Source organism: Nomascus leucogenys, chromosome 16 (assembly GCF_006542625.1).
Source record: "Nomascus leucogenys isolate Asia chromosome 16, Asia_NLE_v1, whole genome shotgun sequence".
Lineage (NCBI taxonomy): Eukaryota > Metazoa > Chordata > Mammalia > Primates > Hylobatidae > Nomascus > Nomascus leucogenys.
Genome location: NC_044396.1, coordinates 11,786,449 through 11,811,146, shown reverse-complemented (window position 1 = coordinate 11,811,146; position 24,698 = coordinate 11,786,449). Strand labels below are relative to the sequence as shown.

The window sequence follows — 24,698 nt, the reverse complement described above, 5'->3', positions numbered from 1 at the left end:
TTTCTTAGGGGTTATTCTCCATGGGCCGGCCCTACTCGGGTTTTAAATATCATGCTTTAAGATGCATTTCTTTTGTAACCGCTCATGCTATTCAGTAGGCTATCATGTGTAATATAAGAAGCTCATTATGAATGTTCTCAGATGCTACCTGGAAATGTTCCATGTCAAGGCCTTCAGGCTTCCTAAGATGCTGGCAGTGGAATTTGGTCCTATTTTTTGAGACACGAGTCATCTAGAAGATAGAGTAGAAAAAATAGCTGGGTGCAGTGGCTCACGCCTGTAATCCCAGCACTTTGGGAGGCCGAGGTGGGCGGATCACCGGAGGTCAGGAGTTCGAGACCAGCCTGACCAACATGGAGAAACCCCATCTCACTAAAAATACAAAATTAGCAAGGTATGGTGGCACCTGCCTGTAATCCCGGCTACTTGGGAAGCTGAGGCAGGAGAATCGTTTGAACCCAGGAGGCGGAGGTGGCAGTGGGCCAAGATCACCCATTGCACTCCAGCCTGGGAACAAGAGTGAAACTCCGTCTCAAAATAATAATAATAATAATAATAATAATAATAATAATAATAACAACCTGAGTTTTCCATCGTAGTTAGGAGCATTGCTCTGGAGGCAGACTCATATGTAGCACTGTATTTACGAGAACGTAGTGGTTTTATTATGTAGCAGACTAGCATAATAATCATGCTGATAAAACCATGACTCTGAACTCTCAGAGAATGAATTGTTCTACATAGCCAAGTTATTTGGGAGCTGAGTTTAGCTCTCTAACCACTCAAGCTTTTAGGTTAAAAAGAATTTTTTAATGAAAATCTGCATACCTTATGCAGATATGTCAAATGTAGTTTGGCTTTTCCATAAGGATTGATGGTTCTGGTAATGCACAATTATCATGGTATAAAGACAAGTTGTGCATAATATGGGTAATTCATGGAATAAAGGGGTATTGACCCTGCTATAGAATTTTCAATTTTTTTAAAAAAATTTTTAGAGATGGAGTCTTGCTCTGTTACCCAGGCCGGAGTGCAATAGCTATTCACAAGTGTGATTATGGGGCACTACATCCTCAAACTCCTGGGCTCAAGCAATCCTTCTGCCTCAGCCTCCTGAGCAGCTGGGACTGCAGGAATACACCACCATACCCAGCTAATTTTTTATATTTTTTGTAGATAGAGATAGGGCCTCACTATGTTGCGCAGACTGGTCTTAAACTCTTGGCATCAGACAGTCCTCCATCCTCAGCTGTCTGAGCAGCTGGGATTCCTGCTATCAAATTTGCCAAAAAAAATCCCTGATTTCAAACTGCTTTTTGGCTATTTGCCAACTTTCCCTTCCCTCTCGTTGAATTTTAGGTTAGAGGATTGCTTGGGTCCTATGTAGACCCTCCTGTCATTCAAGAGTGCCATATTGTATATGGCATAAGCTGCCAGCCAAGGGTGGGTTCCCTGAGCACTTTCCATACAAAGGTGGCCTAAGAATACAGCTCAAAGCAAGGAAATGGCGAACTCTATCTCAGGTTACATACCAACACAAGGCTGACCACCACCAAAGCAGACATTTGGAGCCTCTAAAACATGACTAGGTGACTATTCAGATGGTAGTGACAGTTTATTCCCCATTCCCCTCAGCCATTCTGCCTTCTGTATCCCGTGATCTGCTGCCTCCTTCTTTGTCATCAATCAATGCCATGACCATTATTGGTCTGTGCCCTCTATTCCTACTTTTCTCTTATGTCCTCTGTCCTGTCTTTTTGTTCCCTTATCAGTCAATCAGAGCATGATACGTGCATATGTCCTCAGGAAACTGATCAGTGCAAAGGTATCAGGTCTGTTCTTTAAGTCTTCAGCTTTCCTTGACCAGTGTTATTTGTTGCTTAGTTCTCAAGGGTTACTTTTTCATGGCTTTGAAGGTTTCTTTCTGACTCCTTATGAAAAATTTGCTGTTTCTGAGCCCAGAGCTGTTTTAGAAGTGTGAGGATTCTAAAAGATTAGTCTCTCAATAGCTGTGATTTTTACAGCCGTCCCTTCTCTAAGTCTTTAGCAGGAGCTGAGTATTGGGGCTTCATTAGCAGATGTTTTTCTTGAGGTACCAAAGGCACTGAAGGTTAGGGGATTAAATCTATTTGATGTAACACTTTGTGTGACTTCTGGCTTTGCCTCTGTTCCCCAGTGAAGTCCTCTAATCTTCAAAGTTGACTTCAGCTGCTCAATCTCTCATTGTGGGACTGTGCTTTTGTTTTGATTCTGGAAAGATAAAACTGAAGCTTGATTTTCTTATCCTGGCTGCATGGACTTTGTGATACACACAAAGGAAGGAGGAGCCACAGAGCTCATCTAGTTTAGCCAGCTCAGTTTACCAGTGAGAAGGTTGAAACGTGCCACCATGTCCCCCAGCCTTTGATGTCAGCCTGCTGGCAGGGCCCCAGCTGTGCATTTCCCTTCCCCAGTGCTGCTCTGGTCATATCTCATATTAGGTCCATTGTGATGTGCTTTATCTCTGGCTTTCTCCATAATATGTTTCTGTCTCCTCCTGTTTCTCTTTTTTTCTGTCAGTCTCTGGCTTGTCTTTTCCCCCAGGGTGGGATCTTAGTTGGCCTGGACCTAGCGTGCTTTGCATCCCACAAAGGAGGTGGGTGGTGACTGAGCTGATGCTCCTCCATTGCCCATGTGTTGTCTGTGACTGGCAGGAGCTGACACATTGATCTGAGCCTTCCAACTGTCTCCTGTTTCCACTCTATTTCTGCCCTACCATCCTTTCTCCTCCTCCCGGGCGCACACACACACACACACACACACACACCATTCACCGAAAGGCAGACCATGCCAAAAATAAGGTTTCAGATAGGTATAGAAGGTATAAACAAGGAGGATGGCCATTCAGTGTCCTGTGCAGGAGGGATTGGGACATTAGTCAGCAAAGGGAGAACTTGGATTCTCTTGAAGCCACGTGTATATAGCAAACATACTGTGTTTACGTTGTTTGTTTTCTAAAGATCTGTTTATTCATACCTTACCTAAGAGTAGTAAAACTAACTTTTCCACATGAAAGAAGGTTATTGAATATTTTCAAATTAGGGATGGCTTTGGAAGGTGCCAGTGGAGATGGTGGGGAGTTGGGAGGGCCCTGGGCAGGGTGCCCCTGAGGTGCGTGGCCTCCCCTATTAGAGCCCGCTCTCAGGCCACAGGCCTCCCCAGGAGCCCACGCTGAACGGCTGTCTCTGTGAGTGGAGTGTACATGCCCCTTCACACTCAGTCTTGTCCCCTTATTTTCCATTCTCCCCACCCTTGGCACATATTCTCAAATCAAGTAATGAAAATGAATAGGAAAAATGGAGCCCAAACTTGCCCTCTCCTTCACAGACAGTTTTGGGGAAGTGCCTGCAGTGGATAGCATGTCCGGAACAATTTTTTGGCAACTTGAAATGCATTTATCCTTGACCTGGTAAATGCTGCCCTGCACGGCTGTGTATAGGCCAAAAGTGGATTGTGTCCATTTGTCTCATCATGTATGTGTGAGTTCATGTATGTTATCTATGTGGTAGACTTGGTCAACTTCTACAGGAAGGGAGCCTTGTGATTCTTTTTGTAGAGTCTAAATAACAAAAAAGACCTCTTACTTTCTCCATAGGGCTTTATAATAGTCAGGATGCTTTTGGCTGCAAGTGATAGAAAACACATTTCAAAATGGCTTAAACACTAAGGAAATTCGTTATTTTCTTACGTAACAAGATGTTCTGAGATAGGGTAGTTGGCAGACTGGCTTATTCAGCAACTCAGTGACCTGTGAAGACCCAGCTTCTTTACCCCTTTCTGTTCTGCCATCTTCTAGGCTGCAGTCTGCCCTGCTGGCCTTGAGACAGCTCCTGTAGTGCCAGCCATGTAGTGGCAAGCAATGGCCAGCAGATGAAGAGATCATCTCTTCTCGTGTGTCTTTACTTGAGTAGAGACCCCTTTTCTAGCAATCCTCCAGCACACTTACATGTCTTTGACTAGGATTGGGCCACATGTCTCTTCTCAACCAGTTCCAAGGACAGAAATTTATAGTGTGTAGAGGAGTAGGTGTTCAACAGATATTTGTTGGCTAGAAGAATGACAGGGGACTAGGATTACCTCCGCTGGTTTAGAATCCACCCCGAGCTATATGGCAGAGGAGTGGACACTCAAACAAAATTTTGTGTGACAATCAACAGGGTGAGTGGCAGGATTAGGTCCCAGAGTTCTTTCATTCAGTTCCATAAGCAGATGTGGAGGGAGAGGGCTGGCAGTGAGAGCAGGGGAAGGAGAGGGTCTGATGTCCGCTTTTACACTTCTCTCCTGCCCTCTTCGCCTCTTCAGTTCTCCTCTTCATTCTCTTTTGGCTTCCTTACAAAAATGTTTTAATTGCTACCTTCATCCCATTATAGCAACTGACACTCAAGTGTATGTATAATTTTAACTATACCACCGTATCACTGGAGTGAAATTTAGAAACCTATTTGAGTCTCCAGTTGGCTGGAGATTTCTTTCAACGGGCGACCTTCTGGCATACATTTCCTGCTTCTGAGAACTCCCTTTAACTGATGTTCATCCCCTTTCCACCTTACCATGCCCCCAAAACCAGCCTAGCCTTATCTGTACTTCAAGTGCCTGGCCCACAGTAACTTCTCATGAATATATGCTGAATTAAATAATAAATCCACCTGGAAAAAAGTTCACAGAACAAGCTCTCTTTTTTTCCTTTTGTTGTCTGCAAGAGAAACACCACTCGGCCCTTTTTTTTTTTTTTTTTTTTTTTGAGACAGAGTCTCACTCTGTTGCCCAGGCTGGAGTGCAGTGGCACAATCTCGGCTCACTGCACCCTCCACCTCCCAGGCTCAAGCAATTCTTGTGCCTCAGCCTCCTGAGTAGCTGGGATTACAGGTGCATGCCACCACACCCAGCTAATTTTTTGTGTGTGTGTATTTTTAGTAGAGACGGGATTTCACTATGTTGGCCAGGCTGGTCTCGAACTCCTGACCTCAGGTGATCCGCCTGCCTCGGCCTCCCTAAGTGTTGGGATTACAGGCATGAGCCACCACACCTGGCTGCACTCAGCACTTTTTTACGGTCTTCGAGGAGAGTGAAAAACTAGTATTTCTTATTTTTCCTGAGTTTATCATTGTTTGTCCTTCTGTGTCATTTGACTTCTCTTTGCTAAGATAATGGTAATCATGTCTCCTTGATGTTTAAAAGTGGTCCAAAAGGTCACCATCTTCTAAATTAAAAACAAAAAGTTCCTTTCTCCTTCCATCCTGTGTCCCCTGCTTCACTACTTTTTGTAAAAAAAAAAATTTTCCAGCCCAGTGTAGTGGCTCACGCCTGTAATCCCAGCACTTTGGGAGGCCAAGGCGGGTGTATCACTTGAGGTCAGGAGTTCAAGACCAGCTTGGCTAACATGGTGAAACCTCGTCTCTACTGAAAATACAAAAATTAGCCAGGTAGGGTGGCGCATGCCTGTAAGCCCAGCTACTCAGGAGGCTGAGGCAGGAGAATTGCATGAACCCGGGAGGCGGAGGTTGTAGTGAGCCGAGATTGCGCCACTGCACTCCAGCTTGGGCAACAGAGCAATACTCCATCTCAAATCAGTCAATCAATCAATCAATCAATTTTCTTTTCCGTAAGTTTGAAAGTTGCCTAGAGATCATTTTTTTCACCTTCTCAAATTTTCCTAGAAGAACTCTAACTAATAATAATTAAAAGGAGAAGCTGACTAACAGGGTCTGCCAGGGGGCCTCTGGCCTGAGGATACAAATGTTAGCTGTTGGACAGGCAATGTCTGATTTTTATTAAAATAATTATATTTCCCTAAGGTGAAGTCCTGTGAACTTAATTTTTTATAGGTATAACTGTTTCTGGTGAGTCAGGCAATGATCTTATTTTCTAATTTCTGACGTAGATTTTAAAATGCTAGCTCTTCTCATGATGAAGACATTTGGTTTCTATTTCTTTTGGAATTAACCTTGCTCTTGATATCTGATTGAAAATGATGTATTCTAGGCCAGGCGCGGTGGCTGACACCTGTAATCTCAGCACTTTGGGAGGCTGAGGTGGGTGGTTCACTTGAGGTCAGGAGTTTGAGACCAGACTCGCCAACATGGTGAAACCTTGTGTCTACTAAAAATACAAAAATCAGCTGGGCGTGGTGGCACATGCCTGTAATCCCAGCTACTAGGGTGGCCGAGGCAGGAGAATCACTTGAATCTGGGTTACGAAGCCTGCAGTGAGCTAAGATCGAAGCCTGCAGTGAGCTGAGATCGTGCTAGTGCACTCCAGCCTAGGTGACAGAGTGAGACTTGTCTAAAAAAACAAAAAAGAAAAAATGGTGTGTTCTAGGTGGAAGGAACGATAAATAAAACACATAGTTTTTAAGTGTCCCTCATAAGAAAACCAAAACCCACCATTTGTTGCTGCACCACTGCCCTAAGAAGTCTTCTCCAATTCTCCAACATAAGTAAGAGAGTAAGTAACCAAACCACAGATCCAAATTCTCCCAGGCAGCTTTTATCAAATCCCATATAAAGCAAAGATAAGGAGTAGGAACTCCTGTGGAAAGCAGCCCTGAGGCTGAGCCCTTCTAATAACCTCAGAACCATAACAATGGTCAGAGAGGAAAAGGAAGCCTGCCTTTACAAGACCACTGAAAAAGTAGTCAATAGTCTGTTGGGAAATAAGATCTGTGGGGAAGGCATTGAGATGACATGAACGTTCACAGTATGCTACAGGTGGGGCTCATGCCGGGCCGGTGATGCTGTGGAAGGCGGGGCTCCTCCTCAGTTGTGTCCCCACCCCTGGCACATACACCCTTAAGCTCTGCAAGGGTGACTTGACTGGAGTAGCCAGGTGCAAGTAACCTAGTGAGCATAAGTATCAGGATTTATAATCTAGAACACGCCAGCCTCATCCTCGATTTTTTTTTTTAAAGTAAAATGATACTTTTAGCAGTACTGTTGTCTGACAGTAAAGATTGCACTGTTAGTATATAATGCTACTAAAATGTACTTTTTAAAATACCACTTTAAAAAATTCAGTTTCTTCTCAGGAGGCAATGGGCAGTTATGACAAGGCTCACACTTGCAGGGCGGCAGATTTGATGGTTGAAATCAAACCTAGACTGGGTTTTGAAGTTAGTTACTGAAAGGGTCACCTTATGTTCCAGGGCCTTATCTCACCTTTTGTAGGCAAAAGTTACCAGTGGTTCCCACCTCCCTGGATTAGGGTGGTCCCTGGCTTTTATCTCCAGAGCTATCAGTTCCCTGCCCTTTCCCTGGTCTTGCTTTTCCTGAGCCTGCTTATCAGTTCCACATTACGGTAAAGCCTGCGCCATGCCTTTCTCTCTGTTGCATCAGCTCTAAACACTCCTAGCTTGTTTCTTTCCCCTCACTCTCCTGGTTCTGAAATCAGTCCGGGCTCAACCCTCAGACACCCTCTGTAACCCTCTCCTCTTCCTGAGCCGACCCAGTTCTGTGAAAGTTCATAGGAAAGTCCCCAGGTGCTCCTCACGACTCAGCCTGGTGACACAGGAGGCTCTGATGGAACTAAGGTGGACTCCATGAGCTGCATGACCCCGAGCAGGTTCCTCTGCCTCAGTACCCTTATCTGTAAAGTGGGAGTAATTATGACACCTTTGTCACTGAGTCCTTATGACACTGTATGGGGGTGTCTCATTCCACAGCCTGGTGCATAGTAAGTGCTCAGGAAGGTACTGCTGACTCTTGTCATTATGATTGCTCTTGAGAATAACATTATAGGATTTTTAAGTGCTGATTTTGTCACAAGCCAAATAATAGGTCATACAGTTTTAGAGTTGAACCTTATAAGAGGAAACTATACAGAAACCTGATGTCCCATTTTATGTCTAAAAGGTTAATGTTATAGATGAAGTAATATCGGTAAGCCAGGCAGCCACCAAAATACAGAAGTCAGTTATGGTGACGAGCCAAGAGCTATCGCCTACCATGAGTAAAGAGGAGCATTTGGAAGTGAAAATAACTTAAAAGATGATAATTGTAGCCATGAGTTTCCCAATGACTTGACAAAAGGTGACGGTGTCACATTACCTGGCGGGGGATCCTGGTTTATAACCTTCACTGACTTTCTGAGAAAGAAGCAGCTGATTTTGAAAAGGAATATAGGTATTCCTCACTGTCTGAGCCCTCACTATTAGAACTCAGAAATCAAACAGATTTAGATGAATTTTCAATAAACCCCTAACCATCTGAGTTCTCACTACCTGCCATCCAAAACGCAGGAACCAAACGCAAACGCATTTGGATAAAGCAGAGTCTCTCATGAACCAAACTCACCATCCAAACTGCCACCTAGGAACTGATAGATTTGAATGGTGGGGGGTACTTGTAACTGATTTTCATAAGAAGAACTTGACTCATCAAAAGAAAGTAGTTAAAATATGTTTCAATGTGGTCTTTTTAAGAATATATAGATGATTTTAGAATGAATTGAGGAATAAAAATTACAGTGGAATGTTTGCCTCAGATAGAATTCAAGATTGCAAGCAACAGAAGCTGACTGTGCTCATTAAAGAGCCTGTTAAAGACTAGGAGTGGCTCACAGTGTCATAGGCTTGCTTGGAAACCAGCCATAGTCTGAGCTTCCAGAAACAGGCACCACCCCCAGAACTGTTCTAAGGAGGAAACCCCAGCGAGCCTGGGCTATGGTCTGCCCCAGTGTCACTTCTGCAATGGATTCTAAGGGAGTGCCACTTTGGATGGCCACCACCTGCCTACTGCCCCTACTGGCCAGGGCTAGAGAAACAGAGAGAGAGGAGAGCTGTGCCTACTCCCTTTACTGTCACTAGCTCCTGAGGCCAAGCCTGGCACAAGTGCCACTGCACACCAAGCCCTACCTATAAAGAAGGCTGGGAAACAAGCTCTGGTGTCTCTCCTGGGGACATGGGATTCATAAAGTTGGAAATTCTGCAAGTGTAGGAAGGCTGTTCAAAGTGTTGGCAGCCCCGCACAGAACAGGTACTCACCAGAATGGTGCTTTTCCATAGCTGTGAGGTGTAAGGTCAAGGCTCAGCTTGCTTTCTTCTCCCTCTTCTGCTTTTTTAATGAAAAAAGAGAAAGTATTGACGTATCACTTGTGGTAAGGGAAAGTTTTGTCCTATGAGACTTTTGTTTCAGTTGTGTGGAATCTGCATGTGTCTGAACTGGATTGCCATGTCAGAGGTGTTTTGTCAGCACAGGTCATAATCAAAAGCCATATGGTGTTTCTTTTTCCTCTGTTATTTTTCAGTCTCTCTCTCTCTCACACACACACACACACACACACACGCATGCACGCACACACGCATACACACGCACACACACACACGCAGACGCACACACATGATGATGACTGTGCTGTCCAGAACCTCTTTCCCTGGAGCTCCTGGGCAGCTGGGACATTTTACTTGTTAAGGTACAATATGTATCACACACACTTAAGCCTAGCCTGGTGACCCACTCACTATTACAACATCGTTTCCATGGGAAATTATGTTCTGACTTCTCAAGACAAAGCTTTAAAAAAATCTCTGTTGTGGAGAGTGGTGCCTGTGATGACTGTGGTGACAGTTGTTATAATGTGGAGAAAACATTTCAACCAAACTTTGACCTCAAAGTGTTTATGTAGAAAAAAAAAAAAAACTTTTAACAGTAGAGAGGTTTTTCTTCTTGTTATCTGTATGGAGATCAGTAGCACCTTAAGTTTTAGCCTTCTGAAACCAGTTCATTCTAACTTTATAATGTTATTTATCTGCAGGTCCGTTCACTCGACCTCATCCAGCCTTATGGCGAATGGTTTTTGGTGAGTTTACATTAGCAATGTAAAAGAATATTCTATTTTTTTAATCTTTTTTTCTGTTTATCACTTTAAGACTTTTACTTGCCACTCTCAATAGTTAAAACTTTATTCTAGCTTTTTACTTTTTGATGTTCCTAATATACGTGTTTTCTTAAAATTATTTGACACAAAATAAAGTGTTGATGATGACTTAAATTCTCTTACACGTGAACTGTTTCAACTCCACATGCCTCCTTATATTGTTGTCTCTTAATGTACACAGGATTTGACTTAAGCAAATATCTGTTGTTTTCCTTGAGCAAATATCTCTTGTTTTCCTTAAGCAAATATCTCTTGTTTCCTTTATGTGTTTTCATATTGCTTTTTACTAGTGCAAGCCCAAGTATCTACTATGAGCACATTTGTCTTGCGAGCATCTAGAAGGGAATGAAAACAAAGCAATTCAATTTCTTCAGTGTTATGAATGAGAAAGACTTCTGACAAAGAACCCTAATTTGAACTAAGGGTTACAAATAAGCATATAAATATTGGATGTCTTATTTTTACTTGATTTTGTAGTCTAAATAGTGAAATCACCTAAATAGATTTAAAAATGCATCTGCAAAACTTTGGATATTGGCTTCATCTGGCCTAAATAAGTCACTAAATGAATTATTTTAGGTTTGGAAAATGTAATCTTATGTAAAAATGTTCAAGAACTCTAAGAAATTGCTATTTTGCTAAAGGCTGCCTATTTTCCTTTCAGCCTTCAGAGCTTCTAGGTAACTCTTAGTCTCTCTGAATTGATTGGTGAACTTTTCACTCAGCAGCCATTCACTGAGTGAGCTGTGTGACAGGTGCTGCTCTGGGCCCTGAGGCCACCGGGGAAGACCAGACAGACAGGAGCCTGCCCTCAAGAAGCTGCCCTTCCACTTGGAGACAGAGGACAGCTAGTAAACAAACTATTACACAAATCAGTAATCAAAAAAATATCAGCTATCTGAAGTTATTAGGAAGCTAGTTAAGACCAGGGGAGGTGACAGGAGCTGGTGTCTGGTTTAGCTTAAGGAGTAATGGGAGGCCTGAGGGAGTGATGCCAAGTCTGAAACCGTCATACAAAGAAGGATTCAAGCCTGCAAAGATTCTGGGGGAGGGGAGCATCCCAGGCAAGGGGAAAAGCTGCTAAAATGACCCACAGCTAGAAACCACTTCCAGGCCAGTGTGGCCCAAGTATAGTGAGCCCTGGGAGAAGAGTAGGAGAGAAGTCAGAGAGTCATCGGGCACAGATGTAATCATGGGGACTGTGGGCCAGGGTAAAGAGCAGGGCATGAAGGGCAGGGGGAAATCACGGGAGGGTTTTTCCCAGAGTGACCTGATTCCATTTACATTTTCAAAAAGATACTCCTGGCTATAACATACATACCTCCTGTTGATTTAATAGTGCTGTTTGAAGTTTTAAGTTATTTTCAGCTATTTGGACACATCTGAATTCTTCCTATTTCAAATGATCTATGGTAGGTAATAAGCAGTTTTATTTCCTTCTTAAGAGCCTTTTGGGAGCATGGATCCCTTTGATAATCCGATGAGACCTCTAGATAGACCCATTCCCTATGCGTGCACCCATGGACATTCACCATGCACAGTTCTGCATATAGTGTCCAGGGCTTCACAGACCTTGAAGCCCAACCGAGAACTCCAGATTGAGAATCCCTGCACCACAGATTCTTTCTGTCCTAATGGAATTATTCAAGAGGATCATAATTATTAAAAAAGTACAGTGGGGGGCATTTGTGGTGAAAATTCGTTAAAAAAAATGGGTGGTGCATAAGTGCAAACTGAAGGCAATTCTCATATCAACTTGCCTAAAAAATGTGCATTCCCTGGGCCCTAGGATGCACAATTATGGGCTGGCCACATACCACCCAGGCCTCCCTTGAACTCCCTGAGGCCTGGGAGAGGGGTGCCCATTGGAAGGCCTGGCACTACAGCGCTTGCAGTGGATTTCATTCCAGCCACGGACGTGCCCTCCTCTGGAGTGGCTCATTGGAGATTAGTGCTGAGCCAAGTTTGGATGGATGCTGTGATCCAAGGTCATTTGTATCACGGTCTCTAAATGTCCCACATAAACGTTCTAATTCCAGCAGGTTCAAGAGAAAGAGAAACCACAAAACCCCTGGTGATCGTTTCTGAAATCTCTCTAAAATGTTTTGGACAGGCTTTTGCCTTCTAAAAGTGCATTGTTAACATTTCTTTTTTAAATGACACATAGTGATTATTAGGATAGCAATTATGAGATGATAGAACAATAAAATAATGCCTACATGGGGTAATGTGGAGTGTAAGTCTCAAATAAGTGGCCCTGGGCTACCTCTTGAACCTTACACCAGTAGTACTGTCCACACCCAGCCTTGCCCTCCTCCAGTCCACTTAGTTGGCTTTTTAAAATGTTACCTAGATCATCTTATTTCTCCACGTAACTTACAATCATATCTGAAATGTTGGCCGTGGCCTTTAAGCCCTGACGGTCACTTCAGGGCCGCCTTGCTCCGTTCCCCTCTCTGCCAGTGCTCTAGCCACATACGGGGTCCTAGACATTTCTCTTTTCGGAAAGCGACCTGCACGCTGTTCTCTACCTGAATGTTGCGTGCAATCCTCACACCCACCCCGCACATCCTTTGCCTCATGATCCTTCAAGTCTCAGTCTAAGTTAGCATCAGTTTCTCAGAGATGGTTTTCTTGACCCCTCTCAATCTGAATTAGGACTGTGTATCAGACTGCCTCATCAAGGGAAATCCCAGACTATAAGAGGAGTCTTGACAGGCTGTGCTGCAATCTTGGTGTCTGGTTTTGGCAATGCCATTCGAGTCTAATTTGTATCGTGTGTGTCTGACTATTGGATCTCTTCTGAACTTCAGCATGTTTTTGTTTCTCTCAGGACTCAGTGTGCTCTACTTCCTGTTCCTGGTATTCCTACTCTTCCTGAATTTCGAGCAGGTTAAATCTCTAATGTACTGGCTAGATCCAAATCTTCGATACGCCACAAGGGAAGCAGATGTCATGGTATGTACTTGTCAGTGGCCTCTTGGAGAAACTGGTAGACTCTTTCTTGGGTGTAAGAGGTAATAGACTTGACATTTTAAATTGTTCCTTCTCTGCATTTCCTGTGTAGTTACCTAAAAACCAGGTCTCTGGGAGGGTTGTTGAGTTGCATGGTTGTCCACAGGTGATAGAGTCCGGGGAAAGGAAATCCTCTCATTACGTAAAGGGGTCTGTGAGGAAGAACACACACATTATCATCAGCCTTGGGTGTGAATTCTGCCTCTGTTACTTGGTAGTTGTGGGAATTTGGGCAAAGTACTTGTTAGATTATTCCATTTTTTGTAAGTTGACATAGTAATACTTACTTGGGGGTTATTGTGAAGTGAACAAAGTAGAATTATCTGTGAGGCCTACTTCGAGGTCTGCCATGGTGCCCCCAACACCCCATGTTGTTGGGCCATGCCCTGGGTCACAGTGGCTGCCCCTGCACCTGTCAGTGTCACCCTCAGCACCTGCACTCTCTGACCCTGATTCCTTGATCCTGCTCCACTGCTTGCCACGGAGAGGCCAGTTGTAATGAATTAGTTTATTTCATTTGTTACTATTATTTTTGTTAAACCATACAAAAAAAATTTATTCTTGGCTAAAACGACTGTATTTTGGCTTTTACTGAAGAGACTAATTATATGGGAAAAACCAACTATTTTTCTCTTCACTGACGGTGAACACTTCTGTGACCAGATGTGTGGGTTTTTCCCACACTAACCAGTTCTCTAACTTTCCTGACACCTGGAGTTAGCATCAGATCCCACTAGTTAAGGGCCCAGTCCCATAAGACTGCCCACGTTTCAGATGCCACTCACAAGTCCAGGCTGTCACCTGTGCTTCTGACCAATCAGTTACAAATCAGGGGTTCCCACAATATCCTCCTTGTGCATGATCATTTGCTATGATGGCTCATAGAACTCAGGGAAATAATTAAGTTTGCCGGCTTATTGTAAAGGATATGATAAAGGATACAGGTGAACGGCCAGATGGAGAGGTACCTAGGGCGAGGTCCAGCAGAGTCCTGAGGGCAGAAGCTTCTGTCTCTGTGGTGTTGGGGTACACCACCCTCCCAGCATGTGGATGTGTTCACTAACCTGGAAATTCTGAACCCCAGAGTTCAGAGATTTTTATGGAGACTATCACATAGGCATGATCTTTTTTTTTTTTGAGACAGAGTCTTACTTTGTTGCCTAGGCTGGAGTGCAGTGGCACAATCTCGGCTCACTGCAGCCTCCGTCTCCCAGGTTCAAGCGATTATCCTGCTTCAGCCTCCCGAATAGCTAGGATTACAGGCACCTGCCACTACACCCGGCTAACTTTTGTATTTTTAGTAGAGACGGTGGCCTCACCATGTTGGCCAGGCTGGTCGCGAACTCCTGACCTCAAATGATCTGCCTGCCTCGGCCTCCCAGAGTGCTGGGATTACAGGCATGAGCCACCACATTTGGCCTTTTTTTTTTTTTTTGAGATGGCGCCTCACTCTGTCACCCAGGCTGGAGCACAGTGGCATGATCTCAGCTCACTGCAACCTTGGCCTCCGAGGTTCAAGTGATTGTCCTGCCTCAGCCTCCTGAGGAACTGGGATTATAGGCATGCACCACCACACTTGGCTAATTTTGTATTTTTAGTAGAGACAGGGTTTTAACATGTTGGCCAGGCTGATCTCAAACTCCTGACCTCGAGTGATCCACCTATCTCAGCCTTCCAAAGTGCTGGAATTACAGGTGTGAGCCACCACACCCGGCCCATGATCAATTTTTTTTTTTTTCCAAGACGGAGTCTTGCTCTGTTGCCCAGGCTGGAATGTAGTGGCACAATCTCGGCTCACTGTAACCTCCACCTCCCTGGTTCAAGCAATTCTCCTGCCTCAGCCTCCCAAATAGCTGGGACTACAGGCGCCTGCCACTACGCCTGGCTAATTTTTGTATTTTTAGTAGAGACGGGGTTTCACCATGTTGGCCAGGCTAGTCTCAAACTCCTGACCTCAGGTGATTTGCCCTCCTAAAGTGCTGGGATTACAGGTGTCAGCCACTGCGCCCAGCCCCCCATGATCAATTTTTAACTCAATCTCCAGTCTTGCTCTCCTTCCCGGAGGATGGAAGGTGGGACTGAAAGTTCTAGGCTTCTAATCATGGTTTAGTCTTTCTGGTGACCAGCCCCAACCCAAGAACTTACCAAGTCACCTCATTAGAGCAAAAGATGCTCCTATCACCCAGGAAACTCCAAGGAATTAGGAGCTCTGTGTCAGTAACTGGGGTCAAAGAACACATATTAGAACAAAACATACACCTGGCACCCCTATTGGTCAGGAAATTGCAAGGGTTTCAGGAGCTCTGGGCCAGGAACTGGGGACAAGGACCAAATTATGTATTTATTATGAATCACAATATCACAGCATTTTATACTATAATATGTTCTTTTCCAGTGCTTTTTAATCCCAACATTTGGTACAGGTTAATTCTTTTCTGAAAAGGAGAACAGGAATTTGGGCCATAGATGGGTTTGCTTTGGCAAACAAGAAGTAACACAAAGGGACTTCATAGAAGGTCCAAGAAATAATCATTCCCCCATAGTGACATTGGTCAAATCCTTCTTAGAGTGGTATTTAAAGATTGTTATCTATAAATTTTTTAAGGGATATGCCTAAAGCAAAAATAAGAATGCCAGAAATTACTTATCAGTCTCGGGGGAGAAAGTCTGTTTTGGAATTTTTTTACTCTAAGGGAGAGAATGACGGAGGTTGACTTCTTAGCCTATGATGATGATGATAATGCAGATGACGGTTATGAGGATAATGGCAGTTATTTATTATGAATGGTCTATGTCAGACACTGTGCAGGGCACTTTATATTCTACATAAGCCTCGTGCATGCATGCTAGATGTTCATATCGCCATTTTACAGAGGAGATGGAAGTTTAAAATGCAGTATCTCACCGAAAACACAAGCCGATGGATCTCTCTGGCGTCAAAACCTGTACTTTTCATTTGGAGTGTGCTTTTAGTATATAGTTATAAAAATAAGTGCTTTGCATATACACCATGGAATACTATGCAGCCATAAAAAAATGATGAGTTCGTGTCCTTTGTAGGGACATGGATGAAACTGGAAAACATCATTCTCAGTAAACTATCGCAAGGACAAAAAACCAAACACCGCATGTTCTCACTCATAGGTGGGAATTGAACAATGAGAACTCATGGACACAGGAAGGGGAACATCACATTCCGGGGACTGTTGTGGGGTGGGGGGAGGGGGGAGGGACAGCATTAGGAGATACACCTAATGCTAAATGACGAGTTAATGGGTGCAGGAAATCAACATGGCACATGGATACATATGTAACAAACCTGCACATTGTGCACATGTACCCTAAAACCTAAAGTATAATAAAAAAATAATAATAATAATCAAGATTTTAAAAAAAAAAATAAGTGCTTTGATGCTCACAGGAGCCTTAGGAAATAGAAATTGGGAGAAAGATACCCAAGTGTAATATTTTCCCAAACATCTTTCTTGCATTTTTGAGCAAAAGTGGTCACATTGCAAAGTAAACTGACTTGCAGGTGGATGTGCTTGTGTGCCTCTGTTGATCCAGTTCTCACAGCCAGTAGGAGGAGATTGAATCGAATAATAATGCTCCTGACACCTGGCTTTCTTAAGAATTTGACATCACAGGGACATCCAGATGTCAAAGTTACAACCCCCAAGTAGCTGAACCTGGCTTTTAAACTCTAGTTTTCAAGTATTGGCTAAATCTTTCTTGCCAAAGTAAAGCACGAGGCTGTGTTCAGCCTGTAGAGTTCTAACTGGTGCTAAAACAGCCCATCTTCTCCATCTGTAATCCCATCCGTTTATACTTCTTTAAAGTTGTCTTTTGCAATTCTAAGGACCTGTTCATTAGTGGTTCCTTTATGCAAGACAGGTCTATAATTCCTGGCTTCCCAGAGTCCCTACTCTCTCCACTCCTTCATGCTCTACCCATTCCTAATCTTGATAGACCATGGTCCATGCCTGGTATCATACATTGAGACTTAGACTTCATTTTCCCTTAGAATTAATATTATAAATTAATATTATAAAATGTTATATAATATAAATATTATAAATATTCATAAATATATAATATAAATATTCACAAAATATTATATATTATAAATATACACATTTATAAAATATTATAAATCCCTTAGAATTAATATTATAATATTATAAATACTATAAATTGGATCACTGAAATCCCATTAGAGCCAGTTTTTTGTGTAATTGAGAAGTTGCTGCATTTTAAAATATTGATTCTATTCAAAAATATGCCTTTAAGCTTCAGACAAGTTTGTAGACTGGGTTGTCTTGAAGCAGCAGTCTTTGGCTAATTAATGCTGACCCAGCTTTTCTTCTGCATAAGACACCATCCCATGCTAGTGGGAGTGGGGGAGAAGGTGGGCATGCTCCCTGTCCTCTTGGAGCTTAGAGTCTACCAGAAGGCAAATTAAACAAATAATTGTTGGCTATTGAATCCTAAGACAATTTCAACAGCTTTTTAGAATTTTATTGTGAAAAATTTTAAACCTATGCAACAGTAGAGAGAATCTATAACCTCATGTACCCATCACCCAGTGTCAGTATTATTGACACAGGCCCAAACTTGTTTCACCTTTTCATCCCACATCCTGGATTATTTTGAAACAGTTCTCAGAAATTAAACCTAAAATAGATGGGCTTTTCTTTTCTTTTTTTTTTTTTTTTTTTTTAGCATAACCACTGAACAGTGAACAGTACACAGTGAGTGTTCACATTTCTGCAGTCGCTTCGTAAATGTTCTGTACAGTTGATTTATTCCAAATAGGATCCAGACAAGGTTTACACATTGCATTTGATGTGTCTTTTAAATCTCTTTTCATCTGTAATTCCCCTCATCATGTCCTGAAAGTTTATTTGTCAAAGAAACCACATTGCTTATTCTATAGGGTTTTTCACATCTGGATTTTGCAGCTGCATTTGCAGTATCATCATTTAACGTGTTCTTTTTGTCCCCCTATATCTTCTATAAAGTAGAACTCAGGTGTAGGGGCTGGATGAGATTCTAGATTCCAGATCAGTTTTTATAGTGGGACTTCTTCATAGCTGGTGCTGCATATCACACTAGGAGGCACACAGTGTCTGGTGGTCTTGCTTTTTATAATGTTAAGATTAGTCATGGCTTTGCGAGGTCAACATCAATTTTAAGATGCACCATCAATTATAGGTGTGACTTTTTGGAGGAGAAAAAAAGAAACCTTGGGCTGGGCATGGTGGCTCATGCCTGTAATCACAGCACTTTGGGAGGCCATGGTGGGCGGATCACGAGGTCAGGAGTTTGAGACCAGCCTGGTGTTTGAGACCATGTTTGAGACCAACATGGTGAAACCCTGTCTCTACTAAAAATACAAAAATTAGCTGGGCATGGTGGCACACACCTGTAATCCCAGCGACTCGGGAGGCTGAGACAGGAGAATCATTTGAACCCGGGAGGCAGAGGTTGCAGTGAGCCGAGATGGTACCACTGCGCTCCAGCTTAGGCAACGGGGTGAGACGCTGTCTCAAAAAAAAAAAAAAAAAAAGAAACCTTATATTTAAAGTGCTATACATTGTAATAATATATTGAAATAGTCACCCTAATTCTCAAAACAATACAGTGTGAAAAAGGCATGTCATAGATTCAAGGAAGCACGATCATTACAAAGGGCACAGTCTGTGTAGAGGCCCTGATCGGGGGTGTGGGGAGCTGGGACCAGTCTGGTGCGGAAGGAGTGTAGGGATCACGAGGCAGAGGGCCCTGCCTGAGGCTAGGAGGCTGCCAGGGCTGAGCCAGCTGGGACAAGGAGTTTGGGTGTTATTCTAAGTGTATGAAAAGGCCATGGAAGGTTTATAAGCAGAGGAACTACATGACCTGTGTTGATGTTTTAGGAGGTCAATCAATAATACCTCCATTTCTAGTTGAGTTTGGAAACAGAAACAAGAGTTCAAAATCTCAGCTGATTTCTTCCTGTAAAAGCTCAGTAGAGCAGATTGCTTTAGATCTCGGCTGAATTAAGCAAGCCTGTCCTCCCCTAGCCCATTAGACAACCACAAGCTGCTTCTACAAAGCAGGGCCTGACCCACAAAAATTGCTGCATGGTTGGGGGAGCTGATGAGAACCCGTGCTGTCTGTAGACAGATAATTTCCAAAGAGGACCCAAAAGAGGTTGGATCTCTTTCTTCTTCCAAAGTCAGCAACTGCCCCAGAGAGGAGTGAAAAGATAGTTGGGCTGGAGACCTAGCGTGTGTAGTAGTGGAGATCCTTCTACATTGGGACGGGCATGCTACCCAACCCCTTTCTCCCCACCCTCCTGCCCCAGACACCCTTACACACATGCATGCACATTCCATGATCTGATTATGATTTTCAAGATCTCTCTGTAGTCTTAAGCTGGATGTGAATACCCAGGTGCTTATTATAGCATCATCTGTACTTTATTATATTCCCGACACATTCCACAGTTTTTGAAAGCTATTATTACGGAAGTCTAAGCAAGAAATAATAGTGGCAGTGAGATGCATAAAAGAACAACCTGGGGAGGTAAAGTGAATAGGACTTGGTATTTGGTTAGGTGTCCAGCAAGCGAGGCAGAGGGTAAGGCCGCCAAAATCAGCCTAGGACCAGTTGGGAGGTCAGCAGAATCTGTCTTTACCCATCTTTTGCTCACAGGCATACACCTGTCCACTTGACCCCCTTTCCAGGCTTCAGCTCTACACTGACTTCAGTTAAAGCCTGTTCCTCCTGGTTCCCAGGGTTCTGCCTGCATGCAGCTCTCTGGCTGCTGTAAACTGCAGTGCCCTGTGGCCCTTCCAGGACAAGGACCTCAGGTCTTATGAAGGGGATAATTGGCAAATCTGTTCATTACTAACTATACTGCAAATAGATGGATTGGTCTTTATGATTTTTAAAATGCCTTCCCACATGTCAAAGCATAGAAATACTTAATAGAGTATAAAGTCCTCCAGAGTTATCTGCAAGCTGTGATTACTTTAAGAGTAGGCTTCTAAAAACAGATCTTACCCCTTCCTTATCTAACTCTACACAGTGTATTCCAGAGTAAAGAAGAGGGTGGGGTGGTTGAGACATTTGAGGTTGATGGGATGTGGCCCTGCTCCTTAACCTAATATACAATCTGCTTCAGCCTAAGGGGATTTCCCTCTGTCAGCCTGCAATTTTGTGTGACAAGAACGTGCTGTTCCAGAGTCCGGGAAGAGACTTTTCATCTTATTGCAGGGCAGTTTGTTTTTTTTAAAGCCTTATCTTGACTTATCCCTATTGAATTTTATCCTCTTTTCTCCGGATTTCCCATTTACACAGCATAATCTCACATCATACTGCTTCTCAAAAAATAGAATTCTTAAAAATGTTTGTTCAGCTTTGCAAGTTGAAATGCATTTTATCTGAGAAGGAAATCTGATGTGTGGTGGGTTTCATAAGAGACAGGGAAGCTCTTTTGCTCTCAGAAAGTATCATTTCTGGAATTTAAAACTGTTATAGTTTATAGGAATTTTTTTCAGCTGGCTGATAATAGGGGGTGAATATTTGCCAACTCTTACTACTGCCTGTCAAATTAATTTTGGGAAGAAAGGATTTGAAATGTAGAGATTCCTGATAAATGTTATATTATCATATTGTCATGCAGTCATATGATAAGATATTAAATTACTTAGAAATATGTATAATCAAAAACAAAGATATTAGAAATGGAACCAAAATTCTTAAAAGCTTTGTAACTTTTAATATTTAAATTATGTAGTATTCTGATATATTTTTGGGGAGGGGAGTTCTCTTTTCTTTTAATTACCGAAGTTGGGTGCTTTTCTTCTTTTTTCTAGCATAACTATTTAAGGCTTTACATTTTCCTCTAAAGTTCAATTTTTACATGGTGTATTTTCATTATCATTATGAGACATTAAAAAATTTCTATTATGATTTCTTCTTTAATCCATGATATTTAGAAATGTGTGTTTAAATTTCCAAATCTATTGGGAATCTTTTATTTGTGCTTTAGTTACTGGCTTTAATATCATTGCCCTGTGGTCCAATGACATGATCTATGTGATACCACTTCTTTAGGATATGTTGAGCCTTTGTAAAATTATTTTGCTTCTCATTTTAATGCAGCTTTTGCAATTCAGAGCAAAGCAGTTTTGATTTATAAACTCAAATACTTGTCTATTTTCCCTCAAGACCCTTAAGTTATTACAACTTTCTCATTTTTTACTGAGCAGGACTTATTAGTTGTCAAATTCATATCTGTTCTTTTCATTTACCGGCAGAATCCTGGAAGCAAGTTGATTTCTAGGGTTTCACTAATTATTCTCTTTTTTATTTTAAATAGGAGTATGCTGTGAACTGCCATGTGATCACCTGGGAGAGGATTATCAGCCACTTTGATATATTTGCATTTGGACATTTCTGGGGCTGGGCCATGAAGGCCTTGCTGATCCGTAGTTATGGTCTCTGCTGGACAATCAGTATTACTTGGGAGCTGACTGAGGTAAGAAGGAGGGCATTGGGGGTTCCCCAGACTGTGCCATGTGTGTAGTTTATATATAGGAAAAAGTATGTCAGTTAACAGTCAGTTAATCCATTCTCCAGCCCCTGTGGTACAAAACAGTATTTAAACCATCCCATAAGAATATTTTATACTTCTGTTTAAAAAAAAGCAAATATAAAAAAAACCTCCTTGTTAACTTAATAAAGTGTACCTCTGTCCTGCAAGTCTTAAAGAGAAACAAATGAAATAAAGCTAAAGAATGAAGTTAAAATTCCAAGTAAGACAAATAAATGGGAATGAGGAGATCTGCTTAGAATTCAATAGATCAGTTGACCTACTAACTAGCTTCCAGTTTGAGATAATAGAATTGTGTGTTCAAGTACTATAAGAGCATCCAGGGTATTTGGTAGCTGCAAAATGGATTCCAAATGTTAGCTCTAATATGTCACTAATCAAAAGTTTGTTGCGTTTACTTAATAAAAGAGTTATAGTCTTGAAAAACTACTAGCAAAATGAAACTTTGGGAACTAACTCATTATTGTTCTATTATTATTAATCATTCCCAGTGAACAGAATTTGGCCACATGCACAGTGTACTTCTCCATGCTCATCATCATCCTGACCCTAACTTAGAGACGTGTGCCAACTAGATGTGGCTTCCATTAATGTGCCTCTCACTGTTCTGGAGGCCAGAAGTCCAAGATCAAAGCGTCGGCAGGACTGGTTCCCCCTGGGGCCTTTCAGAGCATTTTTTCCAGGCTCCTTCTCTATCTTTGTGGTTTGCTGGCAGTCGTGGTCCCTGGGCTTGTTGATGCATGATCCCTTCCTGGTCACGTGGCATTCTCCCTGTGCGTGTCTGAGCCTTCATGGTGTTCTTTTTTTTTTTGAGATGGAGTTTCGCTCTGTTGCCCATACTGGAGTGCAGTGGCGTGATCTCGGCTCACAGCAACCTCTGCCTCCCAGGTTCAAGTGACTCTCCTGCCTCAGCCTCCCGAGTAGCTGGAACTACAGGCATGTGCCACCACACCCAGCTAATTTTTAGTATTTTCAGTAGAGACAGGGTTTCACCATGTTAGCCAGGATGGTCTCAATCTCCTGTCCTCGTGATCTGCCCACCTCAGCCTCCCAAAGTGCTGGGATTACAGGCGTGAGCCACTGTGCCCAGCCCCATGTGTTCTTTTTCATAAGGACACAAGAGCATTCCCTTTTATAAAGACAGAAGTCATATTGGATTAGCAGCTCACTGTACTGCCTATGACCTCATCTTAACAAAGTACCTCTCCAATGACTCTATCTCCAAATAAGCTCAAATTCTGAGGTATTGGAGGTTAGGGCTTCAGCACAGGAGTTTTGAGAGGACACAATTCAACCGATCCATAATAGTGCCCAACACTTTACATGTGCCTTCTAAGTCCGCACAACAAACCAGGAAAGGCGGTGCATACAGGTTCCCACTGTACAGATGGGGGAGCCGGAGCGCACAGCCTTGCTTCCTTAGGTGAGCTAGGATTGGATTCCAGATGTGAAGCCCACGTTCCTGCCCTTATACCATATTCCACCTCTGAATTCCAAGTGTCTTTGGAACCCGGCCACTGCATAGGCTTGTGTCAGGCACCTGGCCCTTGTCGGCGTTGCTTGCTTCCCCCTTGCACTGCAGACTGGGCATCTGCTGTACCTTCTTTCCCTGCCTCCCAAGTGCCTGTGGTCACCAGGCCCTATAGAGTTCTGTAGAGTCTTCTAAGCACCCAGTCGTCCATTGACGTCTCTTCAGACCTCCGCTCCCACTTGTCTCTAATCCATGGTCATCTCCGTCAGAATTGCTTGTCTCTTCACTATTTATTGCCAAATGATCCTCTTTAGACCCCACCAGACCAAGGCTCTTTCCTACTCAGAGCTCTTTAGTGTTTGTCCATTACTCTGTTTTTTTTGAGATGGAGTCTTGCTTTGTCACCCAGGCTGGAATGCAGTGGTGCGATCTTGGCTCACTGCAACCTCCACCTCCTGGGCTCAAGCGATTCTCTTGCCTCAGCCTCCCAAGTAGCTGAGATTACAGGCGTGTGCCACCATACCCAGCTAACTTTTTATTTTTAGTAGAGATGGGGCTTCGCCATGTTGGCCAGGCTGGTCTCTAACTCCTGACCTCAGGTGATCCACCTGCCTCAGCCTCCCAAAGTGCTGGGATTACAGGTGTGAACCACCATACCAGGCCTCCATTACTCTTAAAATAGAATCCAAACTTCCAACCCTGCCTATGAGGCTCCAGGTTCACCGGCCCCTGCCTGCAGCCTCAGCCTCATCATGCCTCATTTTTGCCCTTGGTGCTGCAGCTGCCTCTGCTGTCTTCCCCACCACGGAGTCCTCCCCGCTGCTCTTCCCTATCTTCTCGCCCTTCACCTGCTAACAAGCCGTCTCCAGAGCTCAGCTCTGGAAGGCTTTCCCTGCCCCTCCAGTAACTGTGCTCCATCTTCATACAGCTGGAAATGGAACACCTCGCCACTCTCCTTTGAAATGCTCCTCACATGTTAGACACTGGATAAGTGTCTCTTCTGCTAATCCTTGTGCCTCGAGAGGGCAGGGCCCATGCCTGTGTATTACCAGACCCAAGGACTTTGCCTTATACATGGCAGATGCTCCACAAATCTGTAGTGAATGAAGGAATGCAGCCCCCTCCTCCTTGGGCTTGGGTCTATCAGGGGCCCATCTCACCCTCAGAACCTGGTACCTTCCAGGAAAGTTCCTTAGGCTGGAGGATGTCCTCCACATCCCACTTTCTCTTGCATAGTTTTCTTTCAGCAAGTATGTGTCATTGACTTCTGCTGAAGTTTCTCCCTTCCCTCTCTAAGGGCAAGAGTTAAGGCTCCATCTCGTGGCTTGGAACCTGGGAATACACTTCAAGGGTAGTACCAGGCCCCCGGGGTTAAGAATGCAGCCAGAAGCCATCGCAGCAGCTACTCTGTAGCTTCTTGACAGCAGGTTCATTAAGAACAAAAAATTCCTCATATTTATAATTTGTTTATAGCTTACAAAATGCTTTCATGAATACTGTTTTATCTTTGCAGTATTTATTATATTACTTCAAAGGTTTATAATTATAGGCTTGTCTCTTTCCAGAGAACTCCCAGGCATTGTCTTAGTAATTTCACCTTCTTACATTGGGCCTTCACACAGCAGGGCATGCTGTTCTGAGCACAGCGGATATGCCCTTTGTTTTGGACAAATTGATTTCCAGAGAACTTCTGTTCCACCC

At 43.2% G+C, this 24,698-nt stretch overlaps 1 protein-coding gene across 1 annotated transcript in view; it reads left to right on the top strand.

Annotated features, from left to right (window-relative positions):
• The window catches only part of PTDSS1 (phosphatidylserine synthase 1), a 73,276-nt gene that overhangs the window by 12,322 nt on the left and 36,256 nt on the right, over positions 1 to 24,698 (top strand). Inside the window, exons 3-5 of the mRNA XM_003268333.4 lie at positions 9,787 to 9,831; positions 12,743 to 12,867; positions 21,293 to 21,451. Of these exons, the coding sequence (XP_003268381.2) occupies positions 9,787 to 9,831; positions 12,743 to 12,867; positions 21,293 to 21,451 (329 nt within the window). The remainder of the gene's footprint in view (positions 1 to 9,786; positions 9,832 to 12,742; positions 12,868 to 21,292; positions 21,452 to 24,698) is intronic.